Source organism: Sminthopsis crassicaudata, chromosome 1, assembly GCF_048593235.1.
Source record: "Sminthopsis crassicaudata isolate SCR6 chromosome 1, ASM4859323v1, whole genome shotgun sequence".
Taxonomy (NCBI): domain Eukaryota; kingdom Metazoa; phylum Chordata; class Mammalia; order Dasyuromorphia; family Dasyuridae; genus Sminthopsis; species Sminthopsis crassicaudata.
The window spans coordinates 372,598,206-372,623,682 of record NC_133617.1 but is presented as its reverse complement, the minus strand read 5'-3'; the positions used below and the strand labels follow the sequence as shown (position 1 = coordinate 372,623,682).

At 39.3% G+C, this 25,477-nt stretch overlaps 1 protein-coding gene across 3 annotated transcripts in view; it reads right to left on the bottom strand.

Moving 5' to 3' along the window:
• The window catches only part of LIPG (lipase G, endothelial type), a 31,748-nt gene extending 6,709 nt beyond the window's left edge, over positions 1–25,039 (bottom strand). The window contains exons 1-8 of one of the 3 annotated variants that reach the window (XM_074279358.1): positions 24,787–25,039; positions 23,738–23,799; positions 21,523–21,716; positions 16,837–17,016; positions 14,217–14,328; positions 5,615–5,836; positions 4,668–4,910; positions 1,211–1,331 (exon numbers count right to left, since the gene is read on the bottom strand). In XM_074279358.1, the coding sequence (XP_074135459.1) occupies positions 1,211–1,331; positions 4,668–4,910; positions 5,615–5,836; positions 14,217–14,328; positions 16,837–17,016 (878 nt within the window). In that variant the 5' untranslated portion in view covers positions 21,523–21,716; positions 23,738–23,799; positions 24,787–25,039. Of the gene's footprint in view, positions 1–1,210; positions 1,332–4,667; positions 4,911–5,614; positions 5,837–14,216; positions 14,329–16,836; positions 17,017–21,522; positions 21,789–23,737; positions 23,972–24,782 lie in introns of those variants that run through there. The other 2 variants (XM_074279359.1, XM_074279357.1) reach the window with 2 other exon arrangements.
• Positions 25,040–25,477: the final 438 nt, after the last annotated feature.

The following is a 25,477-nucleotide window of genomic DNA, read 5'->3' as shown; positions in this document are numbered from 1 at the left end:
CTCAGACACTTAACACTTCCTAGCTGTGTGACCCTGGGCAAGTCACTTAACCCCAGCCTCAGGGGGGGGGAAAAAAAAATAGAGTAGGTTGGTGTCAGAAGGTGATCACACTGCTTCTGCCCAGATCAGACCGATCTGAAGCACTATTTACATTTTAGGAAGCTACGTTTGGGTAACTGGGTGTTACATTTAGGAAGATCATAGAACATATCCAGAAAAGGATATGGGGCAGAGGACGAGGAGGAGACTGGAGAGCATGCCACAGAAGGATTGATTAAAAGAACTGGGTATTTTTTAATCGATGGAAATTGGTAGATGTATTACTATGTTCTTTGCCTCTGTATCCAAAAGCCCATGGATCCTGTAAATGAAACTACCTATAAATGTTGCCTGTCATTTAAATATAAGTTCCTTGAAGGCGGTAGCTTTCTCTACTTTTTTATTTTGTTTCTTATTTATTCTCTACTTTATTTTATTTACTTATTTATTTATTTTATTATTCTCTATTTAGCAAACTGCTTTGAATATAAGTAATCACTTAATAAAGGCTTTTTCATTAATTTGTTCCTGTTTAGCTTGCAAAAGAGAAAATTTAAATGGAGAAAGGGGAAGAGAAGGAAGGAGTATTTGAAGCATTATAACAGGAAAGAGAGAAAGAGAGATTCAATTTATCCTGCTTGGCTCCAAAACATAGAAATGGGTAGAAATATAGGGAGGCAGTTTTAGGCTTGATATAAAGAAAATCTTCCTAATGCATTTTTCCAAAGAAAAATGGATTGCCTTGAGAAGTAACAGAGGCCTTTTCATTAAAGGTCATTAAGCAAAGGTTAAATAACAATGTATCAAGAATTCTGGAGAGAGGAATTTCTGCTCAGGTAAAGGGGAAGCTAGAATTCTGAAATGTGATTCTTCTAGAGGTAGCCTGAGGCTGAGAATCTGGAAGCAAAGAACTCGGGTTCAAATCCCATCTACTACCTAGATGATGCTGGGCAAATCACTTATTCTACCCCGTGCCTCCAATGGCCTAAACTAGATGACCTCTAAGATCTATGTAAGAATTAAGACTGACTTGAGCTACCTAGCACCAACTCTTATATGTATATGCATGTATATATTCATCCACAAGCAGCTTCTCTATCCCTTCTCTCCTTCCTCTAAGGTTCCTCATGAGACTTGATCCAGACTATAAGAAGAGCATAATGTGACTTACATTTCTAGAGGAAGAGACTGGGAATCCGTGTTGGTGCCATAAAGTGTAACATAAAACGAGGGCTCTGTTTCTCCCATGGTCTTGTAGCTGAAGACATGGATTTTCATCTGATAATGGTAAACTGTGGGCACAAGAAGAGCACAGATATTTACAAAGCCTTGCTCATGATTTCCTGGTCCCACTAAAGGAGTGATTTGGCAAACTGAAATTTAAAGATCAATTACAAAAGACCAGAATCTCAGATCTGGGTCATGTACCAAAAGCAATCAGTCCTGACCTATGAAATCTGGCCTTCCCCTTTTCTTCTTTGTCAACGTTGTATCATTAAGAACTTGTTTTAGGGTAAAGAGAAGGTGATTTTAGTTTATGCTATAAAAAATATAGTGTGGAAATCATGATTCTGAGAGACAACATAAGATGAAAATGGAACTAATATGGTACCATGAAAGAATGCTTGGTCTGGAGTCTGAAGATTTGAGTTCAAATCCTCCATCTACTATGTACGGAAAAATTGTTTCACATTTCTAGATGTTTGTTTATCTGTAAAATGGATATAAAATAGACTTAAGCTGAATTCTCTAATCTTGAACACTAAATTGATGTCCCTTCAGCTCCAAATGTATGATCCTATAATCTTATAAGATGGTTCAAAAAGAGTTTGAATAAATTAATGTTTGATGGTTCTATAAAAGGTACTGAGGAAAACTAAGGAAATTCAGAGGACATTCCTAACTTTTAAAGTTTGACACCATAGATTATGAACATGTTCTTTCACAATAGTTCCTTTAAGCCCGAGGCTATAAACAAAAAAGGTGACCACCTACATGAAGTGAGTTCTGAGACACCAGTAAGATACTCCTTCTCCATCCCTCTTGATGATGCTAGCATTTCCGCCAAGCCAGTTTCATTTCTTTGCCTTTATCAACTTTTCAACTGCAAATCCCTGGACAAGAGTAGGCCTTCATTGAAAACCCCAAAAAGCTAGAAAGAAGCTGAGGGCTAACCTGATCCAACACCCTCAATTAGCACAGGAGAAACCTTAGGTCTGGAAAGGAAAAGCTAATTTTCCAAAGTCACACACAAGTAATGAGGAGCAGAGCCAGCAAATGGCTCTATCTATCTCCAGACTCAATGTTTTTTCTCCAAGCTGCCTAGTTGTATATTGACATTGATGGATTTGGTTCCTCTGCCAATGGACCAAAGTACAGACGTATTACAAAACAAACTAAGGCAAAAAACATAAATCAATTAAAGGATGCAACTCAGTGGTAGAACACGACAATTTCATGCGTTTGTGGCCTGATGCTGCTGATCTGTGGGAGGCAACATTGTGGCAAAAGTTTCTGACATATGCATTCTACTAGCATAATGTGGAACAGTGGGATAAAAAGATGGGCTTGCAATCTGAAAGAAAACTGTGTTCAAATCCCTCTCTTGAGTCTTCTTAGCTGGATAACCTAGAATGAATCATCTAATTTCTATGTGCCTCAAACAGCTCCCTGGGAATTGTCTACCAAGTCATAAATGGGTTAGGGTATTTCATAGAAGAAAAAAATTCCACATAAGGATTTTCTCATTCTGATGAGACTATAACTCCTTCAAGTATTCACTGTCCTTCTTACATAATGACAACACATCCACAAGTATAGAGCCATCCACATTCTCTCTCACCTCCTTTTGACCAAAAAAGTACACACTGACATCAAAAATAGCTATTATTATATAACATGGGTATTATCTGTGGTCTTAGGACATAACAAAAGAAACAGGAAAATCCATGGGTCAAACACATGACCTTAGACTCATTGGCAATAAAAGCAATATCAAAGAGCTTCTCATAGGTAATAGATTCTATTACTATTATCCCTGTTTTATAGAAAAAGAGACTAAGGTTTATCAAAGTTTAGTGACCTGCCCAAGCTTACATGGATAGCACCACGGTAGAGCCAAGATTCAAATTCAGGTCTCCTACATGCAAATGTACTAATCGTTCCACTATTCTAAACTATCTCATTAGCACTATTCTCAAACTACCTTAATCCACTATCCTCCCTACCTGTAATAGAAAAATACCTGTCTTGCCAACTTTAGGAACATCTGAATCATTCTGTTTCACTGGGTTGAACATGGGTGAAGTCATTTCCATAAAAGAACATGATGCAGTAGATATGCAGTAGATTTGCTTCTTTCTCAAGTCAGCCTTATTAGTGTCATAAGCTCTACCATTATTGTTATTTAAAACAACAACAACAACAACCTACAGCCATTAACAACTGAAAACAATGGGGCAGCTGTCAGGACATGAACATTTAGAGACCAAACAGGAGAACTGTTTATAATCCTGTTAAGCCCATGGTGAAGTCACCAAAAGTAATGCTTTTTTTCCTTCTGAAGTTTCTCTAGAATAAAGGAGAAAGATAGGGGAAAAAGAAAGCTAATTCCCTGATTGGACAATGTCTTTCTGATTGAAAAGGCCCAGGTAGAATTTGTGCCCCCTTTGAAAAAGAGACTGTTAACCTATCCATAATCCTCTACTAACTCTAAAACTACCCAGCTATTTACTGATAGAAGAAGGAAGAGGATAAAAAACCTTAAAGATACTCAGTCCAGTGATGAACAACTGTAATGAACTTGGTTCTTTTCAACAATGAAGTGACTCAGACCAATTCCAATAGATTCTCTAATGGAGAAAGCTATCTGTATCCAAAGAAAAAAACTAAGGGGATTGAATGTGAATCACAACATAGTATTTTTATCTCTCTTATTGTTGGCTTGATTTTTTGTCTTTCATTTTTTCCCCTTTTGACCTGACTTTTCTTGAGCAGCATGATAATGAGGAATGTTTAGAAAAATTGCATATATTTAACCTATATTGGATTACTCCCTATCTAAGGAAGGGGGGAGGGAGAAAAATTTGGAACACAAAGTTTTGCAAAGGTGGATGTTGAGGGGCAGCTAGGTGGCGCAGTGGATAGAGCACCAGCCTTGAATTCAGGAGGGCCCGAGTTCAAATGTGATCTCAGACACTTAACACTGTGTGACCCTGGGCAAGTCACTTAACCCCAGCCTCAAAAAAAAAAAAAAAAAGGATGTTGAAAACTATCTTTGCATGTATTTTGAAAAATAAAAACCTATTATTATTTTAAAACAATACTCACTCCAACCCTATCACTTTACAGATAGCAGAGGAGTGAAGATATTCAACCAAAATCACACAGGTGGTAAGTAGGCCAGTATTTGAACCAAAGTCTCCTGTTCTTTCCACAATAGCCCCTGACTAAAATGTAATTCAATTTACCGGAGTTTAATTTAATAGCCAATTTTCCTCAATACTCCAGCTGTACCCATAACAATGCACATTTATCAATGCTTATCACAGTGGCTGCCACATAGCACAGGCACTTAAGAAATATTTATTAAACTACACAGTAATGTTAGAAGTGAGAAGAAGGATTACCTTTGAAAGGCATGCCGGCTCGTGTCTTTAAATACATCTTGCTATTTCTTTTGTGCCGGATTTTCTTGGCATTGTAGCCAATGCTGTTGCAGCGGTTTTTCCGGCAGCTCAGGCAGATGCCTTTCTTAAAACGATTGGAGTCTGTGCACTGGAAGGCAAAGCTTTGCTTGTCCTGGTTCACCAGGGAGTCCACAAAGAGATGCACAGCCCGCTCATGCTCACATTTCACCACCTCAGTGATTGCTAAGGGAAAGATGAAAGAGAAAAGTGAATGAGGGGAAGTGGGCGGAAGACCTGAGCTTCATTAAGGTCAAGACTTCAAACATCTATGAATGTCCCCCCCTAGAGATATGGTTCTAGTTCTGTGAGCCATGATCCCTCCATCTATATTTGAGTTTCATGAATTGCTAGGGCCAAAACAATAGCAACAATAAAATCAGCCTCTGAGCTAATGGGAGAATTGGAATGAACCTTCCAGATATTTAGTTCAACCTGACAGAGTGACTTAAGCCAAAGTTAGCCCCTACTGGTCAGTCTTTTCAGCTTATCAGGTATTAAGCATCTTCAAAACCAAATTCAACTCACCCCAATCTATCCATGAACCCATTCTGTCTGCCAAAAGACTAATTAAAACTCTTCTGAGAAATAATTTAGGTTGATTACAGAATAATTAAAGTAGCTAATAAAATACTGTGAGAACAAAGATTGTGCATACAGAGCAGGCATGGTGGGGCACCCCAATCATTAACAGGCTTGCAAAATATTAAGCCATTTCAAACAAGGCACAACAGATGTTTACCAGCATGAAAGATACCACCAAAGGGGCTAGGACCAAGCAAGATAGGGCTGAGTGAGAGGCAGTCCTCTCAAGGAAATATGATCACTCAAATTCAGTCTTTGTATATGATGAAATGGGATGGAAGGAGGGAGTGGGCAAAGAAACTCACTTCCATAAGCAATTGATCCTAAAACGTCATCCAGCCCACAACCTGGCTGGTAGTCACCCCCATTGGGATAAATATCGATGTGGCCCACGGGCATCTGGATTCCAATACTCAAGCCAAAGGAACGAGTGTACGTGTGGAGAACATCAACAAAGTCTGCGTCATCCGGTGAGAGCCGCTTGTCCACGTCTGTCCCTTCAAACATGGGGCCAGCAGGATCCAAGCCTAGATAGAAGGGAAAAGGTAGTGATAGTATGTATAGGAGAACAGCTTCAGCCTAATCAGCAATACTTACTAAACATTATATATTAAAAAACTGCATTGGGCTAGGCACTTGGATGGTCATGGAAAAGAGGGGGAGAACACAGTCCCTGCCCTTAAGCATCTTACACTCTTGTCATGGACTTCCATGATGGCTTTGGCCCCCTCAGCTACCTAAGTAAATCATAAAGTAACCCAGAGCAGTTGTGACTGTGACTGTGGAATTCCATGGGGCTTTCCCCTTGGAAAAAGGGAGTTACTTCTGACTCATGAACATGTGGATAATAATAGTACTTAGCTCCCAGGGATGTTGTGAGGATCAAATGAGATAATAATTGTAAAATGCATATATGTGAGTGGGGTTGTGTGTGTAAAAAAATCTCAGAAATGAGATTTGAACTTCGTCTTCTCATTCCAAACCAGTGCATATTCCATTGTACCCAGGCTATCTCCTCATCTTATGGAACGTTAGAGCTGGAAAAGACTTCAATAATAATAAAAATAACTGTATAGCATTTACTATGTGGAAGGTACCATGCTGAGCATTTTACAATTATCTTATTTGGTCTTCACAACAACCCCAGGAGTAAATGCTATTTTTTCCCTTGTGTTATAGATGAGGAAACTGAAGCATACAAAAGTTAAGTGATTTGCGCACGATCATATAGCTAGTAAGTATCTAAAGCTGGATTTGAATCATGGTCTTCCTGACTCCAGATCTGATACTCTACTCACTTTACCAGCTAGGTGCCATTGTAGACTACCAAGTCCAAATTTCTCGTTTTACAAAGAGGTAGAATTGCATCTCTTATAGCACCCATTATTGAGTTTATCTAGGCCCTAGTTAATACAAAATTGGTCCAATCCCAACAAACTTTGGATAGAAAAACACCATTTACATCCAGAAAGAAAACTATGGAAATTGAATGTAAATCAACACATGCTATGTTCACTTCTTTTTTTTTTTTTTTCTCTCCAGAGGTTTTTTTTTTCTTTTGTTCTGATTTTTCTTTCTTAACATGATTCATATAGAATTGTATTTAAAAAGTTAACATAGCTAGGTAAGGGAAGCTCTGACTTTTGAGCCATATATCCAATCCATTGGGCATCACTCCCATTGGCCCCTCAGCCAAATTGAAGGCCTCCATGAAGGGTAATCATTTAAAGTATTCTCTTGATCTGAGAACCCCACAAAATCTTGCAAGTCAAAGGGCTAAAATCTCCAGGTCCAATTCAAGAACACCCATGAAACAGCCCAAATTATCAAAGGCATGCACATCCGAAAATATGTCACATTGAAGAAACAATGTTTTCCGTTCCACCAATATAATGATGGAGTTGGCAAGTGTGTTCAGACTAAGCAATGGGGTTGGACACAGGGTCAGTGACCCAAAAAAAGTTCTGAGTTCTCACTGCATATGCTTAAAAGTATAGAGAGCACTGTAGAACTGAAGGATTTGAATGTGGATTCTCTTGTCATTGAGCATATTTGGGTTAACAAGGCTCTCAAAATGCAATGGTGTATTTACAGGACTCACGATCGAATCAACCCATACATAAGTTTCTCCTTGCCATATTGAGATGATACTTGCAAAAAAGGAACAAATTGTTCCTAAACCAAAAGAGTAGGTTGCTCAAAAGAAAAAGATATCCCAAAAGGAACTGAACAAACAAAAGCTTATGGTACAGGAGTAAATATGACAGTGCAAATAAAAGTAAAACAAAATATTACACTAAAAAAAGTTAATATACATGTATAACCAGAAAAAATAAATCATTAAAACAACAAAAAAATACAAAATTGAAAGAAAAAAAAAGCCTATTATCTTACACACTCACACCCACCTATCATTCAACTTCAAAAATGTCTACTTTTAATCCTACATCTCACTAGTTTTATGACTTCATAAAGCCTTCTGTACTGAGTTGCAGGGAGTATAACTAAAAGCAGTTGCTAAAGTTATTAGAAATAGATACAACAATGACAAAAAGTAAATATTTGGTAACAGCACAATTTGACCCATCACTGCTCCCATAAAATACTACTTTCCAAAGTGCCTGTTACTTTTGAAATGACTTCTCTCATTCACTCCAAAGACCTCTAGCTTCTATCCAAGGAAGGTTTACATGCTACCATCTATTATCTTTCCTTCTCTCTCTCCATCCCCCTCCCAAATTATCAGCATTCTCTCTGTTAGAATTACTTTATATATCTACTTATTTGGGCACAGGATATTCTTCTTCTTCCTAAGTAAAATGTAAACTCCCTGAGGTCAAGGATTCCTTTTTTTTTTTTTTTCAGTTTTCTATCCCCCAGCTCTTATCAGAAGAGTGCCTTACAAATGGTTAATGCTTACTAAATATTTGTTGAATAAATGAGCATCTGAATGGACTCACTGCAGAATCAGAATTTAAAACGAGGGCTCCTATTTCTTAATCTAGGTCCTTTACCACTCAGCCATAGCCACATCTTGTTTCTGACATTGGGGTTTAAACTACAGAGTTAAGCGGAAGCCCGCATCCCCAAAACATAATTGTTTGAAGTAGACTATTCTAGTGTCTCCCTTGATGAGAGTTGGATGCAAACTAGAAGGCAATCCAAGACGCAGTATCCCGATACTCCACAATCCCTTCCCCATATAATTAGACATCCACTCTGACTCTCAATTTTTGCATCATCACACAATATTTCCACCACTGGCAAATAATAAGCCTGACCAACCTAACTTTTTAAGTCAATTAAAGTGAGAAATCTACTCGAGTAAGCATCCAGGACTCAAATCAGAAACAGATCAAACAACAAACCCTTATTAAGCATTTACTATGTGTCAGAAGGGACAGATAGATGGTAAAGTACATAGAGTGGCAGGTCAGACCCACCTGCCTAGAGGCAAGAAGTCTTATCTTCTTAAATTCAAATCTGACCTCAGACACTTCTTAGTTGTAAACCTGAGCAAGTTCCTTAACCCTGCCTGCCTCAGTTTCCTTTTTTTTTCTATAAAATGAAATGAAAAAGGAAATGGCAAACCTCTCCAGTATCTTTGCCAAGAAAATCCCAAATGGGGACATAATTGAAAAATGTCTGAACAACAACAGTATGTGTCAGGATACTATGCTCTGAGGATTCAAAGTAAAACAAAAAAATTCTAGTAAAAGAGACAAACAAAAACAATGAGGTACACAACAAGATATTTGTAAAGTAGCTGCAAGGCACAAAAGGGAAGACATTAACCACATTGTCTAAATTCCCCAGGAATTTTCTCTGACATGACTGTATTTCTATAGCCTCTCTTCCCTGAAGACCTATGGAAAGTACCAGGGAATGGGAGGAGAGCAGGGTATTGTTGTATCTGCATTCTTCTCCCAGCAGGGTTCTTTTGTGCAGGGATTGTGCATGGTATCTTCTCCAGGGATAGGAACCTTTCTTTTTGTAAGGGTCAACTGAGTGATGATAATGGGCCATTCTGATATAGCCAAGACTACCTATCTGATGAAGAGACTGTTCTAAAACTATCCCATCATACTAGGGACATATTTGTGTGACCCAGTTCTAAGCTCCTACTTTACACAGTGGATAGCACACGTTTGAAATTCATCACCTCTAAATGGTGATATAAGTTAAAAAAGAGAAGTAGCTTCTGAATTGGTTTAGTCAAATTCATGGAAAACAGATTCATTAAGAGAAGCTAGGATGCTTGGGGATACTCCCCTAAATATTATTCCTAAAAAGGAAGATGCCAAACAAGAATAAGGCAGATTCTGATTCCAAGAATAGCCCGACCCTTTTTGAAATGCGCACCTCCTACTCTTCCTTTCAGAGAGGGAGGAAAAAAGAGTTCTATAGACTATGGAGTGGGCCCAGAGAGAGACCCTCCATTGCCTCCTACCATGCCCCTTCCTCCAAAAAGAAAAAGGAGAGAACATTTCTCCTCTGCCACCAACAGAAGAAAAAGGTTCTTTTCTTGGCCTGAACAAACGTACCCACCAAATAGTGAGTGTCATGGAAACTAAGCTGAGCGAGAGGAATGTGAGGGGGATTGATGGGACTTTACAGTGCAGCAGTTAGACTGCTGGGATTTCTGGGAGCAGTCTGATGGGACGGGCTATGTCCCCACACTGTTAGTGTAATGACACATTTGTGGGTCTGCAAGGTCATGAATGAATGTTTGAAAAATTAAAGCTCTATATATTCCCCTTTCAAAGAAAGTCCATGCTTTACCTCTTCCATTAAAAAGGAAGCCACAACAAAGAGCTTGTCAACTACTGATTCAAAATAAAATTATAATCTTAGGGAAAGCTTTTCCTAGCAGCCAGAGTTAAGAAAAATTAAGAAGAACAAAGATCAAAGAATCCAATAAAAGGGGCTTTAAAAAAAACACCTAATTGAACCCTATTTTATTGTTGAGGCCAGAGAGAAAGAGTAGCTTATTTATGATCACACAGAAAATACTGGCCCAATTTAACATAGATATCATGGGTTTAGAGCTAAAATGAATCTTAAAGAGTCCCTGGGTCACCACCCCCATTATTTTCCATAGATTATTTTCTACTGGCACCAGGCCATACAGCTAGAAGAGAATACAACTGAGATTTGCACTCGGGATCTTTAACACCAAAGCCAAGGCCCTTTCTGCTTCAACATCCTGCTTCTCCAAATGCCTCCCCAAGCTGAAAACTTGTCTAACCTTTATTCACCAACATCAGCTTCAGAAAACAAACATGATAGCATCTTCAGGTCCTCATCCCCATCCTAATCATTTTATAGACCAACACAGAGGAAATCATCAGATGGAAAAAGATGGAGAGCAAATAGCCCTACTGGAATTACTGTAGCATTTGTCATGATATCAGAGGGCAGTGCATCTATTTAGCAACGACAAACACCTCTCTGAAAAAAGGAAAATCTCCCATCCCTGCTGCTGAGCCTATGCCAAGCATTCTCCCCTTCAGCTGGTAGGAGGGGCCTGTCATCCAGCAAGGGGCAGATCCTGGCTCTGGGTACAATGTATTCATTAGCATTCTGCCCACTCCACGGGGCAGGACAAAAAGGGAAATGATATGTGTCAGCAGCTGCCACCCAAACAAGCCAAAAAGACAGACTCCTAATGTTGGGGTTTACACCCTTTGGTTTGGGGTTTGGCCTGGGCCAGGAAGAGGGAGAAGCCTTGAGCAAAAGGGCCCCATAGTCTCCCCTGATCCTGGACCGCTGCAATGATTTGTTTTCATTTGGTGGGGTTTCCTGCCCCCCACAATAAGCCCAGACTTCTGCACACGGGTAGCACAGTGTGCTCACAGTAGCCTCCTGTGAGCCAACATTTAAAAACGGCTGGCCTGGCCCTCCAACCACATGCAGCTCATTCAGCAGGGGAGCCCCTCAGACAATAGGCCCCAGAGTGGCCTAGTAGGGAACCGCTTTGCTCCAGAAACAGGGTTAATTAGCAGATCCTTGTGAGTTTGGACAATAAAGGCAAAGCCGGGAACAAGATCATGTTTCCCATCTCTTGGTGAAACGACAGTTCTCCACAAGTTGTGTTGAGCTAAGGGGTGGGGGAGGGAAGGAATGAGATATCCTTTTGCACAGGTGGTGTGATGTAAAAATTGCCAGGAAGGCCTCATCTAGCCCCACCCCCAGGGTTTGGTTTCTCAGTTATGTCGTATGGGCTTTGGATGCTGAATCAATACCCCAAATGCCTTTCACTCCGAGACTGCTTTTCCACTTACTCTGCACATGTCTCAAATACCACAATTTATATATATTTCCCTCTTTAGAATGTAACCTCCTTGAAGGCAGGGACTTCTTAGCTTTTCTTCATAAGCCCTTGATCATTGATGATAGATTCTGAGCTTGAAGGGATCTTACAAGTCGTAGAACGCAACACCCTCATTTTACACAAGAATAAATTGAAAAGAAAAGAATTTAAGTGACTTGTCAGGTGTAACACAGGTAGTAAGTGCCTTCCTGATTCCAAGACTAGTGTCCTAATACACACTTAGCAATTGTTTCAAGTCCCAGCTTTTTCCACAATTGTATGCTTTGACCAAGATGGACCAAGGCAGCATGGTGCAGTGGAAAGTAGCTGATTTAGACACAGAGATCAGAATTCAAATCCTGTTTTGCCCACTTCTGAGACATTAAGTCACCTAAATTCTCCAGACCTGTCTCTGCATCGATCAAGCACTCAACGAGCTCAAAGCTTCTCTTTAGGTCTAAACCATTGCTACAATTTCCTATGAACTTCCAAGTCCCAACCAATAAAACTCTGCGATGCCTGAAATATCAATATTAAGACTCATCCTGTGGCCTACACTTCCAAGGTAAAGCCCATGGGGGAATTAACAAATTAAGTCCTTAACACATCAGTGTGGATTTATCCTATATCTCTTATTCAACATTTTTTAAGCACCAAACAACTTGAAGATACAAAGTGAAAAGCAATATAAAGTTATGAAATTAGACTTCTAATTTACAAGTCTAGTAGGGGAGATGTGACATATTTCCCACCTAATAAAGGAAATAAGGAAGCTGGAGAGCCACAGGCACCTGATGGGCCCATTGGACCTGGATAGATAGACAGAGAAGTGTCAGTATCTTCCAATTTTGCCTAGAGTTAACACTGTGTATGTGACTTAAAAGGATAAAAATGATGGAAGGAAAACTTTACAAATAAAGAAACTAGGAGTGGGGAGGAGAGAGGAAGAAGTGTGAACTAACTTAACTGACAGCCAGATTAAAACCTATAGCCTCCAATGACAAATCCACTACATCATGCAGGTTAATGATTATTCAATAACCAAATTTAAATTGAGGCACAATTAAACTTTCAAGAATAAAACTCAATCCAGCCTTCTTATTGTACTCATCCAGAATGAGAAAGATCTCATTAATTGTGCCAATCAATTTACATCTTAATGATGCAGGCCTGGCCTTCCAACATAAACCAGATTATTTTAATTACAAAAATCATCCACACAATTTAAAGTGACACTTCCTTCTTTTCCTTGCCCTCAAAGGGGACTCCCAAATAAAGCTGCCAAAAGATTAAGCCTTCCATTTTATTCAGGGGTCAGACACTGTTTCGCCTATTTTTGTTCCAAACCACACATCACCCAGGAAACACAGCTCCGAATAACCATTGGCTGTTCCTTGAGCTAAAGAGGGGCCTGAGCTCAGCTGCAGTGGAGATTCAAAATCCAAGCGAGAACAGAATCAAAGAGGAAGAATCAAGCTCAACAATTTCTTAAAAATGCATTAGACTGACAAAATGCTTTCACTCCTCAAAGCATGTTTTGTCATGTGATAGTTTGATGCTGGAAAAAGAACTCTGGATTAAATGTTGGGACCCCTTTGGTGCTGGCTACAATTTTGTCACTTACTCTGTTATTCCCTTTCATGGACTCTTAAGTTACAGCCAGACTGGCTTATTAGCTGCTCCCCAAACCTGAAGTGCTATCTCTCATCTCTCTGACTTTGCAAAGGTTGTCCCAAAAGCCTCTCTCTCTCTCTCTTACTTCAGTCTCAGGCCTCAAGCAACCACCTCTTACAGGAAGCTTTCCCTGGTTCCAAATTCCAGTCTCATCCACCCAGGTCCTAATGTCTCCTTCTATATCTTGTACCTGTTGTTTACCTAATTATTTATTTAGCTATTGGTTCCTTCATTCACTTGTTCATTCATTCATTTACATCCTGCTTACCCCAATAAAATGTAAGCTCCCCAAGGACAGAATCTGCCTCATTTTTGTCTGCAGTCCCAGAAACTAGAAAAGTACTTTATACATAGTGTGCACTTAATGTTTATTTAACTGAATTAAATATGTCCTTGAACAAAAAAACTCCTAAACCTCAATTTCCTCAATTACAAAATGAATGGAAGTATTAAACTATTTCTAAGGATCATTTCAGTTCTAACCTTAGGGATATGTTAAATCTTCTGTTTTATCTGTTCTAACTTCTACATGCAAGATGAGGTTTTATTATGTCCTGTTTATAGACAGGAAAACTAGTGCACAAGGATATGAAATGTCACCCAGAATTCAGAAATACCCTAGAATTAATCTCTATGAAGCATTTTGGTGGCAAAAGCAAAGATTAGTTATAGAACCAAATATTAGAATTCTTCTTTATCTTTATTGGTCTCAACTTTCTCATCTGTAAAGTGATAGGATGGGCAAAATAAACTTTTGAGTTCCTTCCAACTCCCATATTATTTATAGAATAAACCAAAGTGTTTGAAAATTTTTTCACTTCAAAAAAGTGCAGGTAATCAAGAGGATGAAAAAGAAGATGGAGTTTGGAATAGGATGGAGAATTGGAGAGTTTACAAGGACTTACGGAAGCAATACTTACCTGTGATCCTGCCTATTGTCCCCTGCACAAAGTTCCCAGCATATCCAGCAACATGAGCTCCAAGACTATAGCCGATCAAGTGAACATTTTCAAGAGAAAAATGCTCCTTCTCCTGAAGTCACAAAAACATATTCATTAGAAATGTGGGCTTCTGAGTCTTTAAAGGTCAATTAAGATCATTGGTCAAGCAAAGTCCTATCTGGTCCTTGACAGAAAGACTACTCTCTCTACGATTCATGGACATTTGAAATGTTAGCTTCTGATTCTCAAACTCACAGAAACGTGGGACTGTGGGGGAGGTAGGGGCTATGTCTCATGACTCCAATTTCTTTTTTTTTTAGTTTTTTAGTAGTATTCAATTTTCCCAAATACACTCAAAGATAGTTTTCAACATTCACCTTTGCAAAACCTTGCATTCTAATTTTTTCTCCCCTCCAAGACAACAAGCAATCAGACATAGATTAAACATGTGCAGTTCTTCTAAACATATTTTTGTATTCATCATGCTGTTCAAGGAAAATCAAATCAAAAGAAAAAAACTAAGCAAACAACAACAATAAAAGCAAACAATAATAAAATACTCTGCTTTGATCCACATTCAGTCTCCATAGTTCCCTTTCTAGATGCAAATGGCACTTTCCATCACAAGTCTATAGGAATTGCCTTGAAGCATCTCATTGTTGAAAAGAGCCAAGCCATGACTCCAATTTCCAATATCAGAGAACTGTGAGGAAGGCCTGGCTAGAAGCTACCAGTAGGGACCACTGATCCTCTACCTGCACCTCTTGGTCACTTCAGGTTGGAAGAAGGCATGGCAAAATGGGGCTATATGTGAAAATAATTATTGTTTCATTTTTATCTTTATATCTCCCAGCACCTGATCACATTGCCAAGCACATAGAAAATACTTAGTAAATACCTGTTGAATCAAATGAAATGGAAAATGGAATAGAAATACTTGAAACTATTGATCATTGTCTTCCCCAATTGGCTCAAAGATAGGATTTTCCCATCAATTCTGCATCCTCCCCATGCCCAGTTCTCCTTCACCACATTTCTTCTGATATCATAAACAGAGTAACCAAAGTTGGAGTCAGGAAAACTTGGGTCCACATCCCAAACTTGACACTGGCTATGTGACCCTGGGCAAACTGTTTAACTTCCCTAAGCCTCAGTTTCCTCATCTATAAAATAAACAGGTTGGATTCAATGACATCTAAAGGCCTTTCTAACTCTAAGTCTATGATCTTCTGAATCTCTGGGCTCCCACCCCCACTCCAGTGTACTACCAAGCTAAGTAAAGAGGAGAGTCACTCATCTCTGCAAAAAGCCTAACTTTGAGGAAACAGGTTGCTGTGAAAAGGCCATTATTCCCATGTTCCAAGGAATGGATCTCCACAGACTTGAGTAGTAGAAGTTGAAGGAAATGGTCTTGACAATTCAGAATCCTCTGCCAATTCACCTGATTCTTGATGCAAAACTAAGGTTTGGATTTGAATGATCCAGATAATTGCTTCATTTTGCTAGTGCAGATGTTATCTTATGGATGTCTGGTAAATTGTTAACATGTAAAGAGGGGATTCAAGACCTTCTTCATGTTCAGTGTTCTAAATTACTTATTTAGATGTACTTCCATGAATTTGCTTCAAATTGTTCCCTTGGAAGGTGAGTTAATATCCAGCTTTTTAGGATCAGCAGTTACAACTGTATAGCCTCCTGAACACCTTTAAAATTATAAGAAATCATTGGCTTCCAGCCACTGCTAATAAAACCATGGAATTTAGAGCTAGTTTCAAGGGACTTTGGGCATCAATCCAAGTCATTCATTTTACCAAGGAGGAAGTTGAGGGGTGAATACCTTATCTAAGGTTATACAGGTAATTTCAGACTTAGGACTCAAACCCAGGTCCCTGCTAAATTTCTTTTGCTTTTTTACATGGTTTACATGCTGCCTTGAACTAAAATATGAGTTTATAAAATCAGCAAATAGTATATAATCAAATCTTAGGACCCTTAAATGCCATCTAATCTGATCCCCCTCATTTTACATATGAGAGACTTGAGGAGAGACTTTTGTTGTTGTTCAAGCATTTTTCAGTCATATCCAATTCTTCATTTGGGGTTTTCTTGGCAGAGATACTGGATTATTTTGCTATTACCTTTTCCAGCTCATTTTACAGATGAGGAAACTGAGACAAACAGGGTTAAGTGATTTGCCCAGAGTTACATAGTTAGTCTGAAGTCAGCACTCTACCCGCTGCAATGCCTAGCTTTCCTGAGTAGTGACTTTCCCAAGCCTAAACAGTTAACAAACAAAAGATCTGGGATTCATATTCAGGTCTGGGATTCTGAATCTTATACCACACTCTTTCCCCTGAGCCAGGACATATTACAAGTTAAATATTCTCTTGCCAAATACATTAATCAGGAATACTTCTATTTAGCACCAATAAAAGGTTTCCTCTGCATTAAGTAAAAAAAAATGGCTTACTCCAAACAATGATTCTACAATTCCAATTCAATTAAAAAAAACTTTGTTGGGTCCTTGGAGTTCACTGTAATAGGAACTGACATCATTTCCTCTAACTTTAGAATGTACTCCTCCTTCTCCCACAATTACCTGCAGCCAATCCAGCATCTTGGCAATTTTAGAGCCCACTTCTCTGGTGTTGTTGACGGCATCTGTATAAAGCTGATGAGCCAATGGCAGCCAATCCACCACAACTACATTAGCATCCTTCTCTCTCATCTGGAGGGCTGAAACGAGCTTGAACAACCAATTCTCAAACATACCACTCATCTGCACAAGAAAGAAGACAGGGTGTTGTTATTTTCCCTTTAATTCATGAAAGCTTCTCTCAAAAACAGAAATTAAAGATTACTCTGAATCCCTTACACTGCTTACCCACAAATTAAACTTGTCACAATCTTGACTGAACTCCATAAGAGCAAGGATAGTAGTTTAACCTAAAAATGTATCTTCCCCTGCACTCTACATACATTAGGCATCTAAAAAGTGTTTTCTGGTCATCTGGGGGGGAGGAGAAGGAGGGGAAAAATTGGAACAAATGGTTTGGCAATTGTCAATGTTGTAAAATTACCCATGCAAATATCTGGTAAATAAAAACTATTAAAAAAAAAAAAAGTGTTTTCTGGATAAGTCAGTAATTAGGACAGTTCCAAACAAAATTTTTGTCAATAAATGGAACTCTTTTTCTCCCATCAAAATTTTCCTGTCTCAAGTAAACCAAATTTATAAAAATTTCTCATTGATAGATGATCAAAGATTATGAACAGTTACCTCCAGATGAAGAAGAAATCAAAGCTATTAAGTGACATGAAAAAATGTTCTAAATCACTGACAATTAGAGAAATCCAAATTAAAACAATTCTGAGATATCACTTCATGCCCATCAGATTGGCTAAGATGACAGTAAAGGAAAATAACAAATGCTGGAGGGATCCTGGGAAAATAAATACTTTTTGTGTAATTGTGAATTGGTTCAATCATTTTGGAGAACAATTTGTAACTATACCCTAAGGGCTATAAAATTGTGCATACCCTTTGACCCAACAATATCACTACAGGGTCTATACTCCAAAGAAATCAAACAAAAAGAAGAAGGACCCATATGTACACAAATATGTATTGCAGTTTTTTTGTGGTAGCAAAGGATTAGAAACTGTGAGAATGTCCATCAATTGGAGAATGGCCAAAGAAGTTATGGCATATAAACATGGTGGAATACTATTGTGCAGTAAAAAATAATGGAGGGGGATGGTTTCAGAAAAACCTAGGAAGAATTTTATGAACTGATACAAAGTGAAGTAAGCAGAATCAGGAGAATTATCTTTGCTTGTAATGGTGATATTATAAAGATAATCAACTGTGAAAGATTCAGTAATTCTGATCAATACAATGGTCCATGACAACTCCAAAAGATTCATGATGAAACATGTTATCCATCTCCAGATTGATAAATAATAGCCTAAGACTGATGATTAAAGCATAGTTTTTCTTGTTTTTAGGGGAAAAGGAAGATGGGATGGAAAACCAATCCAAGACAGAAATGTTATGCATGATCTCAAATATATAATAGGTATCATATTTCTTGCTTTCTCTCTTTTTCAATTTATTAAATAGAACAAGCATTTCCATAACATGGTAGAATTTTTAAAGAGATGATTGTAGAGGCAGCTAAATGGTGCAGTGGATGCTAGTCCTGAAGTCAGGAGGACCTGAGTTCAAATCCAGCCTCAGACACTTAACACTTCCTAGCTGTGTTACCCTGGGCAAGTCACTTACCCCCAATTACCTCAGCCAAAAAAAATAATAAATGAGAGAGAGAGAGAGAGAGAGAGAGAGAGAGAGAGAGAGAGAGAGAGAGAGAGAGAGATGATTGTACATCCATTATATACAAATTGTTAGTATTTTAAATATATATAATAAAGTTACCGTGTCAATTTCTTTTTTTCCCTTCTCAATAGACAGGGAGGAGGGGTAGTAGGAAGGAGAGAATTTTGAATGAAAAAAAAATTTTTTTAATTTTTTTTAAAGAACTTTCCTTCTCAATGTTTCAATCTCTCAGAACTCAGCTCCAGTGCTAGATTAAATCTCAGAAACTAGACTGGACCTGTGATAGGGGAGCTCCCCAACAGGAAATTCCATTTACCAAAACAGATCTTTTACTTCCTCTGTAATTAATAATCTTACAGTTGACCCAGACACTAAGAATTTAAGTGTTTTACCCAGGGACACACAGCCATTATGTGACAGATGTTGGTCTTATACCCAGTTCTTTGTGCTTCCAGATATGGTTGCTTTTTAATCCTTACACCACAGATGCCTCTTAAACTCAAAAATTAATCCATATTAAAGTGTCAATGAAAGATAATTTCTTAAGGTTCTTTCTGTCCCAGTCCTCATCTTTTGCAAAGCATTCAAAGCAGTCTGAATTCTGGTGTGGTGTTCTCTGAGAGTAGATGATTTAAAGAATTCCCTTTTCTGATTAAAAAAAAAAAAAATGTAGGGAGGTATTTTCTCATATGTAAATGTAGGAAAAGAACAAATTACTACAGTCTGAGTCACTATCTACCAGAGCCAGAAAGAAGGTGGGAGAGTATTACCAGAACCAGATCAGGAGAAATAAGGTAATGAGTTTCCAAAGTCAAATGTAGATTATATTTTTCTCAAAAAAGCAATATTATAAATAAAAGTTAGGCCTATTGAAAAGTCACTTCCAGTACATTATGGATTAATTAGATCTTTTCGAGCTGGCCTGGGAATGTAACTACTAGGTAATACTTTCTTTCTACTTTTTCTATTCTATATAGCAATTTACAACTTTTAAGGAGACATCAAACTCTTGGTAAATTGAGGACTATTTGGCAAATTGATTTGACTCATGTATTCTGAGGGTTGGAGGACTTATCTGACTATCTCCTAATAAACAGTAGTTAATTAATAAATCTTTATCTAAATGTTATTGAATTTCAGAAAAGCCCAATGTGAGAGCTTATGGTAACTATGTATTTGATCCATGAAACCTCTCCCAGCCTCAATGTAAAATAGGGATAATAAAAGCACCTAGTTCATAGGGTTGTTGTAAGGATCAAATGAGAGAACATATTTATGAATTTTGCAAAATGTTTCAGGGATCTTAAAGTGCTATATAAATGCTAGCTATTGTTATTTTTAAGCAGGAGACTCTATATTCCTCAAATCTTTACCAGATAGAAAAATGTCTATATTTCCCCTGCACAGGGCCAGTCAAGAAAAAAGGAGAAACTCTAGCATCTACATCTTACCACTTGGTGACTGATGTCAAAACACCTATACTGTGTGAAATAGATGAATTTCACACTACTGTCATAAACATTTAAAGCTCATATGAACATATCAATTTATAAAAGCTTTTCTTCCTTACCGTTCACAATCAGCACTACCAGAGCCTTGCTCAGCTGGGAGAAGAGAGGGATAATTAATAAATGCTAGTAGAATTAGGAAGCAATTCTAGTAGCATTTATTAATTATCTCCTAAGGAACAAGCACTGTTGGGGGTGCCAACACAAACAAAACACAGTGCTTGACTTCAAGGAACTTAAACACTCATAGATTTTGATCCTTCAATAGAAGACAGCATGAAACAATAATAAAACCCATGGTAAATAGAATGGAGGACCACTGGAACTACAGGTTTTGGCAACCACTTTTTAATGATATTTTGCTTAATTGCTTATGTGATTTGTTGTTTGTGACGGGGGTCATGTTTGTTCTGTGTAGCACTGCAGCTAGAATTGGACATGGAATCAGGAAGACTTGATTCAAACCTAGCCTCATAAACTATCTGTGTGATTTTGGGCAAGTGCCTTTTGTCTCAATTTCCTCTTTTGTAAAATGGGATTATTAATAGCACCTCCCTGTCAAGATTGTTGTAACTATCAAGTGAATTAACATTTATAAAATGTTATGCAAACATTAAAACACCATATAAATGCTAGCAATTGTTATTTGTTCAAGGCTTCATTTTACTTGAAGAAAATATTTTTGTTGGTTTGTTTAAAAAAATTACCATCTTAACTTAGAATTTTTAGTGCAAATGGCTATTTTATGAATGAATAACCTCCCTAGTCACAGAATCATAAAGTATTAGAGCTCAAACATGGCTTAGAGATAACCTAACCACTCACTCATCTAAAGTCTCTGAAAATCCATGTTAAAGCCCTTTATGTTGAAGGCTGTTATGAGTGGGCCTTTCAACATGTGCTGCTCTGATAATATGTCCCCAAGAGCTTCAGCAATTTTGAACCAGCCCATCTCTCTGGGGAAAAGGGAACAGAGCCAGCAGCTTCCATTCCTTCTTTCCCCTCCCCCTACCCAATCCAGCCAATACTTCTGGCTCCTACTCAGATTCAGAGTCAGTCAAGTGACTCCAGCCAACTCGACATGCAAAGAGGGATGTTGGGAGGCAGTGGTTGACCAATGTAATTAAGCACAATTAAAGGGCTTCTTAAGTAGTGGTTGGGCTCCACTGCTGCTGCTTTGAGGAGCTCCACGGGTAAACCTGGTATGTGCCAGGGGTAAAGGCTGCCATCCACCACCCCAGAGCAGAGCTGTAATACAGCTAAGTCTTTCAATTCAGGGCCTGAACTCTTTCTTTACAGATGCCTGAAATGCAAACAGCAAGCCAGAGGACGGGAGGGGGGAGGGGGAAAGGGATGACAAGTCTAGATGTTCACTTTAATTGAACAGCACAAAAGAAACCCGATACCATGTAACACAGCGTTTCCTCCCCCAGAAGCTCACCGTCCATCCATGGATGATGAAAAAGGTCTTTGCTGTTGTATTGAAATCACAGTCTTTTAAATGTTGGTCATGACCCCTGGAGAGATAGCAGCCTTCATGCTCTGGGTCCTTGGAGGTTCTGACATTAAACCGCACTGAGGGCTTGGAAGGAGGGTGCACTGTCTTGGACTGGGGATGCTCGGTTAAGTTTCTATCTGTGGACAAAGGAACATAGTTGAATGCAATTAGCCTGTCAAGGTTCTAGTCTAGGGTATACTACTAATTAGCTGTGTGACCTTGGATATATTTTATCACTGTGGCCTCATATTTTTTATCTGTCAAATGATAAAAATAACCAACATGCTTTCTGATTTCAAAGTGTTTATCATATATTATCTCATTTGATTCTCACAATAACTCTATGATGCAGGAAAGAGAGATCAATAAAAATCTCCATTTTATAGACTAAGGCAAAAGATCCCCCCATGGAGGACTTTTCTTCCTACAGGAATAAAGAGCAGAACAAGGAAACAAGTCAGGATGTTCTGACCTGTAGTGCATTTTTTTTTCCTCTTTAGTACTCTTCCAAATGGTTGCCTCTGCAAATGACACTGAACTATCCTCTTCACTAGATTGTCCCATAGATAGAATGAACCAATGAAAGCACTTTGGCAATGTTGTGATAAAGCCAAAGCAAAGATACTATGGTCTGTTCTCCCTTCTCTCTACCTCTCTTTTTGTCTCCCCCTCTCCCTCCTTTTCTTCCTCAACAAGCTTCCTCACAGTACATAACTCTTGGAAGTGAGTCTTCCCTATAATTCCACCAGTACCAGTAATATCAGTTTGTTTGTTGTTGTTTAATATAGGAGTTGATGCTGTGTCCCATATCCATCTATAGTTTCTTAACAACAGTAACAACAGCAACTCAGACTGTAGATGGACCTCACTTGTCATCTCTTGGGATTTCTCAGAGAATTATCTTGATAACAGGCTGGAAAGTTGTCATTGCATAGCAGCTAGGATGCTGGAGTCAAATTTAAGATGAAGAAGTAATAAAGGATTGAGGAGGGAAAGGAAGCAGAAAACCAGAAAGAAAGAGGAAGAAGGTTCCTAAAAGAATTTTCAGCTCAGTGTACTGTGCTAGGTCCTGTGTGGAGAACACCCGGGAAGACATCATCTTTGTCCTAGAAAAGCTTAGTTTTGATATCTGTACAATAAATAAGCCCCAATGGGCAGAATTTTGGACCAGAATTATTAGCAGTTCAACACCTTCACTGCCCAACCCTAAATTAGGAGACCCATTCTCAGAATAACGGTTTTAAATAAAGAAAACAAAATATGTAGGATTACAAAGGAAACCAGTTATGTTAAAATGCAATTTAAAAAAAAAATTAAGTTCATGAGTCTCTGGAAAAAGTAAATTTGTAAGAACCTATAGTCATTTCCTGTTAGCTTTCTAACCCAGGGCAGTCTTAAAGTTCAAATTAGTAAGGTGCTGTTTGGGAGTTCCCCACCACACCTTCCCAATTGTCTCTCTAAATTGACTTAGAAAGTTCAAAGGTATTTGCTGCTATCCTAATACTCAAAAGTTAGGCAACTTGTCCACAGAAACTCTAGGAGCTATAACTGGAGAGCGTTTGTGGAGAAGGGCAGAGGAGGAGGAACCAGAGGAAAAAAAAGGAAAAACCGGAGATGATGCTCGTGCATCAAAAACTGACAAGCCAAGCAACCCCTGTGAATGATTGCTCTTCCAAACTCCCAAACCATGCGCTAGTCAAGTAAGAGCAAAGTAAATTGGAAAGTGACATTCCTCTCTCCTCCTATCTTTCCAGGAATTTATGCTAGATTAAAATAAACCAGCGAGGGTAGCTAAACTCTCCTCTTCCCCTTAATCCTGAAGAACCGAAGCCTGGGGGGGGGGGGGGGAATAAACAATAAAGACAAGACGAGTTACTGGCAATTTTGCAGAACAAACACTAGTTAAAATGAAAGTGTAATTTTTAGAAGTTCGGGGATCTGAGATGGTGGTGGGGGAAGGTCGAGCATGGAAAACTAGATTGACCTCAGTGGTCTTTCTATTGTCACGCTAGAGGACTGCGTCTAAATCCAGAGAACAAGTGGATACAGAGAGCAGTTAAGAAGCATGAGAAAAAGACCTCGAGGCAGAAAGCGAAGCTAAGGAGCGCATCTTGGGGGAAATAAACCAGAAAGAAAAATAAAAATAAATGAGCATTACCTTTCAGTCGCCCCTCTGGACCATCCGGGTCTGTCTTTCCCGCGGCAACAGAACAATAGAGACTGCAGAGGCAAAGCAGAAAAAAGAAGCTTCGCATCGCTTCCCCCCGCTGCTGCCCCTCCCGCTGAGGAGGAGGGGGAAAAGGTAGGGATATTTCTTCAGCAAAGGAAGGAAATCCTTTGCGAGCCTTAGCTGCACTTTGCCTTTTCTTCCTCCGGGAGATAAGAAAATGAGGGGAAAGTCAAGAAATTATTGGGGGGAAAAAATTAAAAGGGGAATATGAGCAAGTAAGGGGAGAGAGAGAGAGAGTGTGTGTGTGTGTGTGTGTTTGTGTGTGTGTGTGTAGGGCCAACGGTGAAGGAGCTAGATCTATATTCTCCTTACACCTCAGGGGCCATAGGGATGACTTGCTGTCAAGGAAGGAGGACCGGGTGGGAGAAGTTGTAGTTTTTAAAAGTATCGGAGTCATCTGACCCATCGCCAGATGGTAATTTGCCTAATTTATTCGGAGTCCCGAGCTCTGATTGGTCACACCTTCTCCAACTCGAGGGCAGAAACTCGCCAAAGTTTGAATGAAAGAGCCGCACACCCACCTTATGACACACTCTTGTGGCTGGACCAGGCTGAGTTGGGTGCTCCGCGCTTACACACACACACACACACACACTCTCTCTCTCTCTCTCTCTCTCTCTCTCTCTCTCTCTCTCTCTCTCTCTCTCTCTCTCTCTCTCTCTCTCTCTCTCTCTCTCTCTCTCTCTCTCTCTCTCTCTCTCTCTCTCTCTCTCTCTCACCCCTCACCACCTAGGAAGAATTTTGCACGTGGATAATCCTAAAGATTATCCCCCTCGGAAGTGCGATTTCTTTAGCTCCTTAGAAACAATGCTTTCCTTCACTTCAGGGGAGAAAGAAGGCCACCCAGATTAGCTACCTTCCTCCTCTTTTTCCGAAGCCTTCCCTTCTCTTCCGAGCCCCACAGTTTTCCTCGACATCTCCGTTATATCTTGGGAGGCAGTGGAGGGAGCGTTGGGGGAGGGAAAGGGAATACTTACACTGAGCCGATTTCTTTTCCTCTCCCCCCCCCCAATTTCTTGAGCCTCTTTGCAGGTGACAGAGGGGTCCATAAGGGACAATAAGAGTGAGCTGGCGTGGACTGGGTCGATCTCTATTTGCCAGGCACACTGGGGGAGGGGAAGTGGCGATCATTCCAGGTCGACTCTCAACAAGCAGAACCTCTCTCCCAGCCCTGAGCAGTTTGTAGGACGATTAACACAGTGCCGGTCAAAAAAAAAAAAAAAAAAAAACCTTGAGGAACCGAATTGGAAAACACGGCCCACTAGATCATTTACAGCAACTCCAAAACTTTGGAAGTAAAAATGTCCAGGAGCAAATCTCCCAAGCACGTACGCACACACCGTTCTCTCTTTCGCTGGATCTCCCTCTCTCCCCATTTCCTTGTCTTTTTCTCCTCTGCCTTTCCCTCTTTTTTCGAGCCCTCTCCCATTTCTCTCCCTGATTCCTCGTATACTATCTTCTCTTCCTTCCCTCCCGGGGCTTCCGATCCTGAGAAAACAGCGCCGCTGGCTTCTTCTTGGGACCCTCAGTTTCCGCGGAGAGGAAGTGCGAAAGGTTCAGCAGGTTAAACCCAGTTTAAAAAACAAACAAAAACATTTTTGGGGTATCCGGGAGAGAAGAGTTATTTTTTTCTCCCTGAGCAGAGGTGCTACCCGAAAAGGAGAAGAT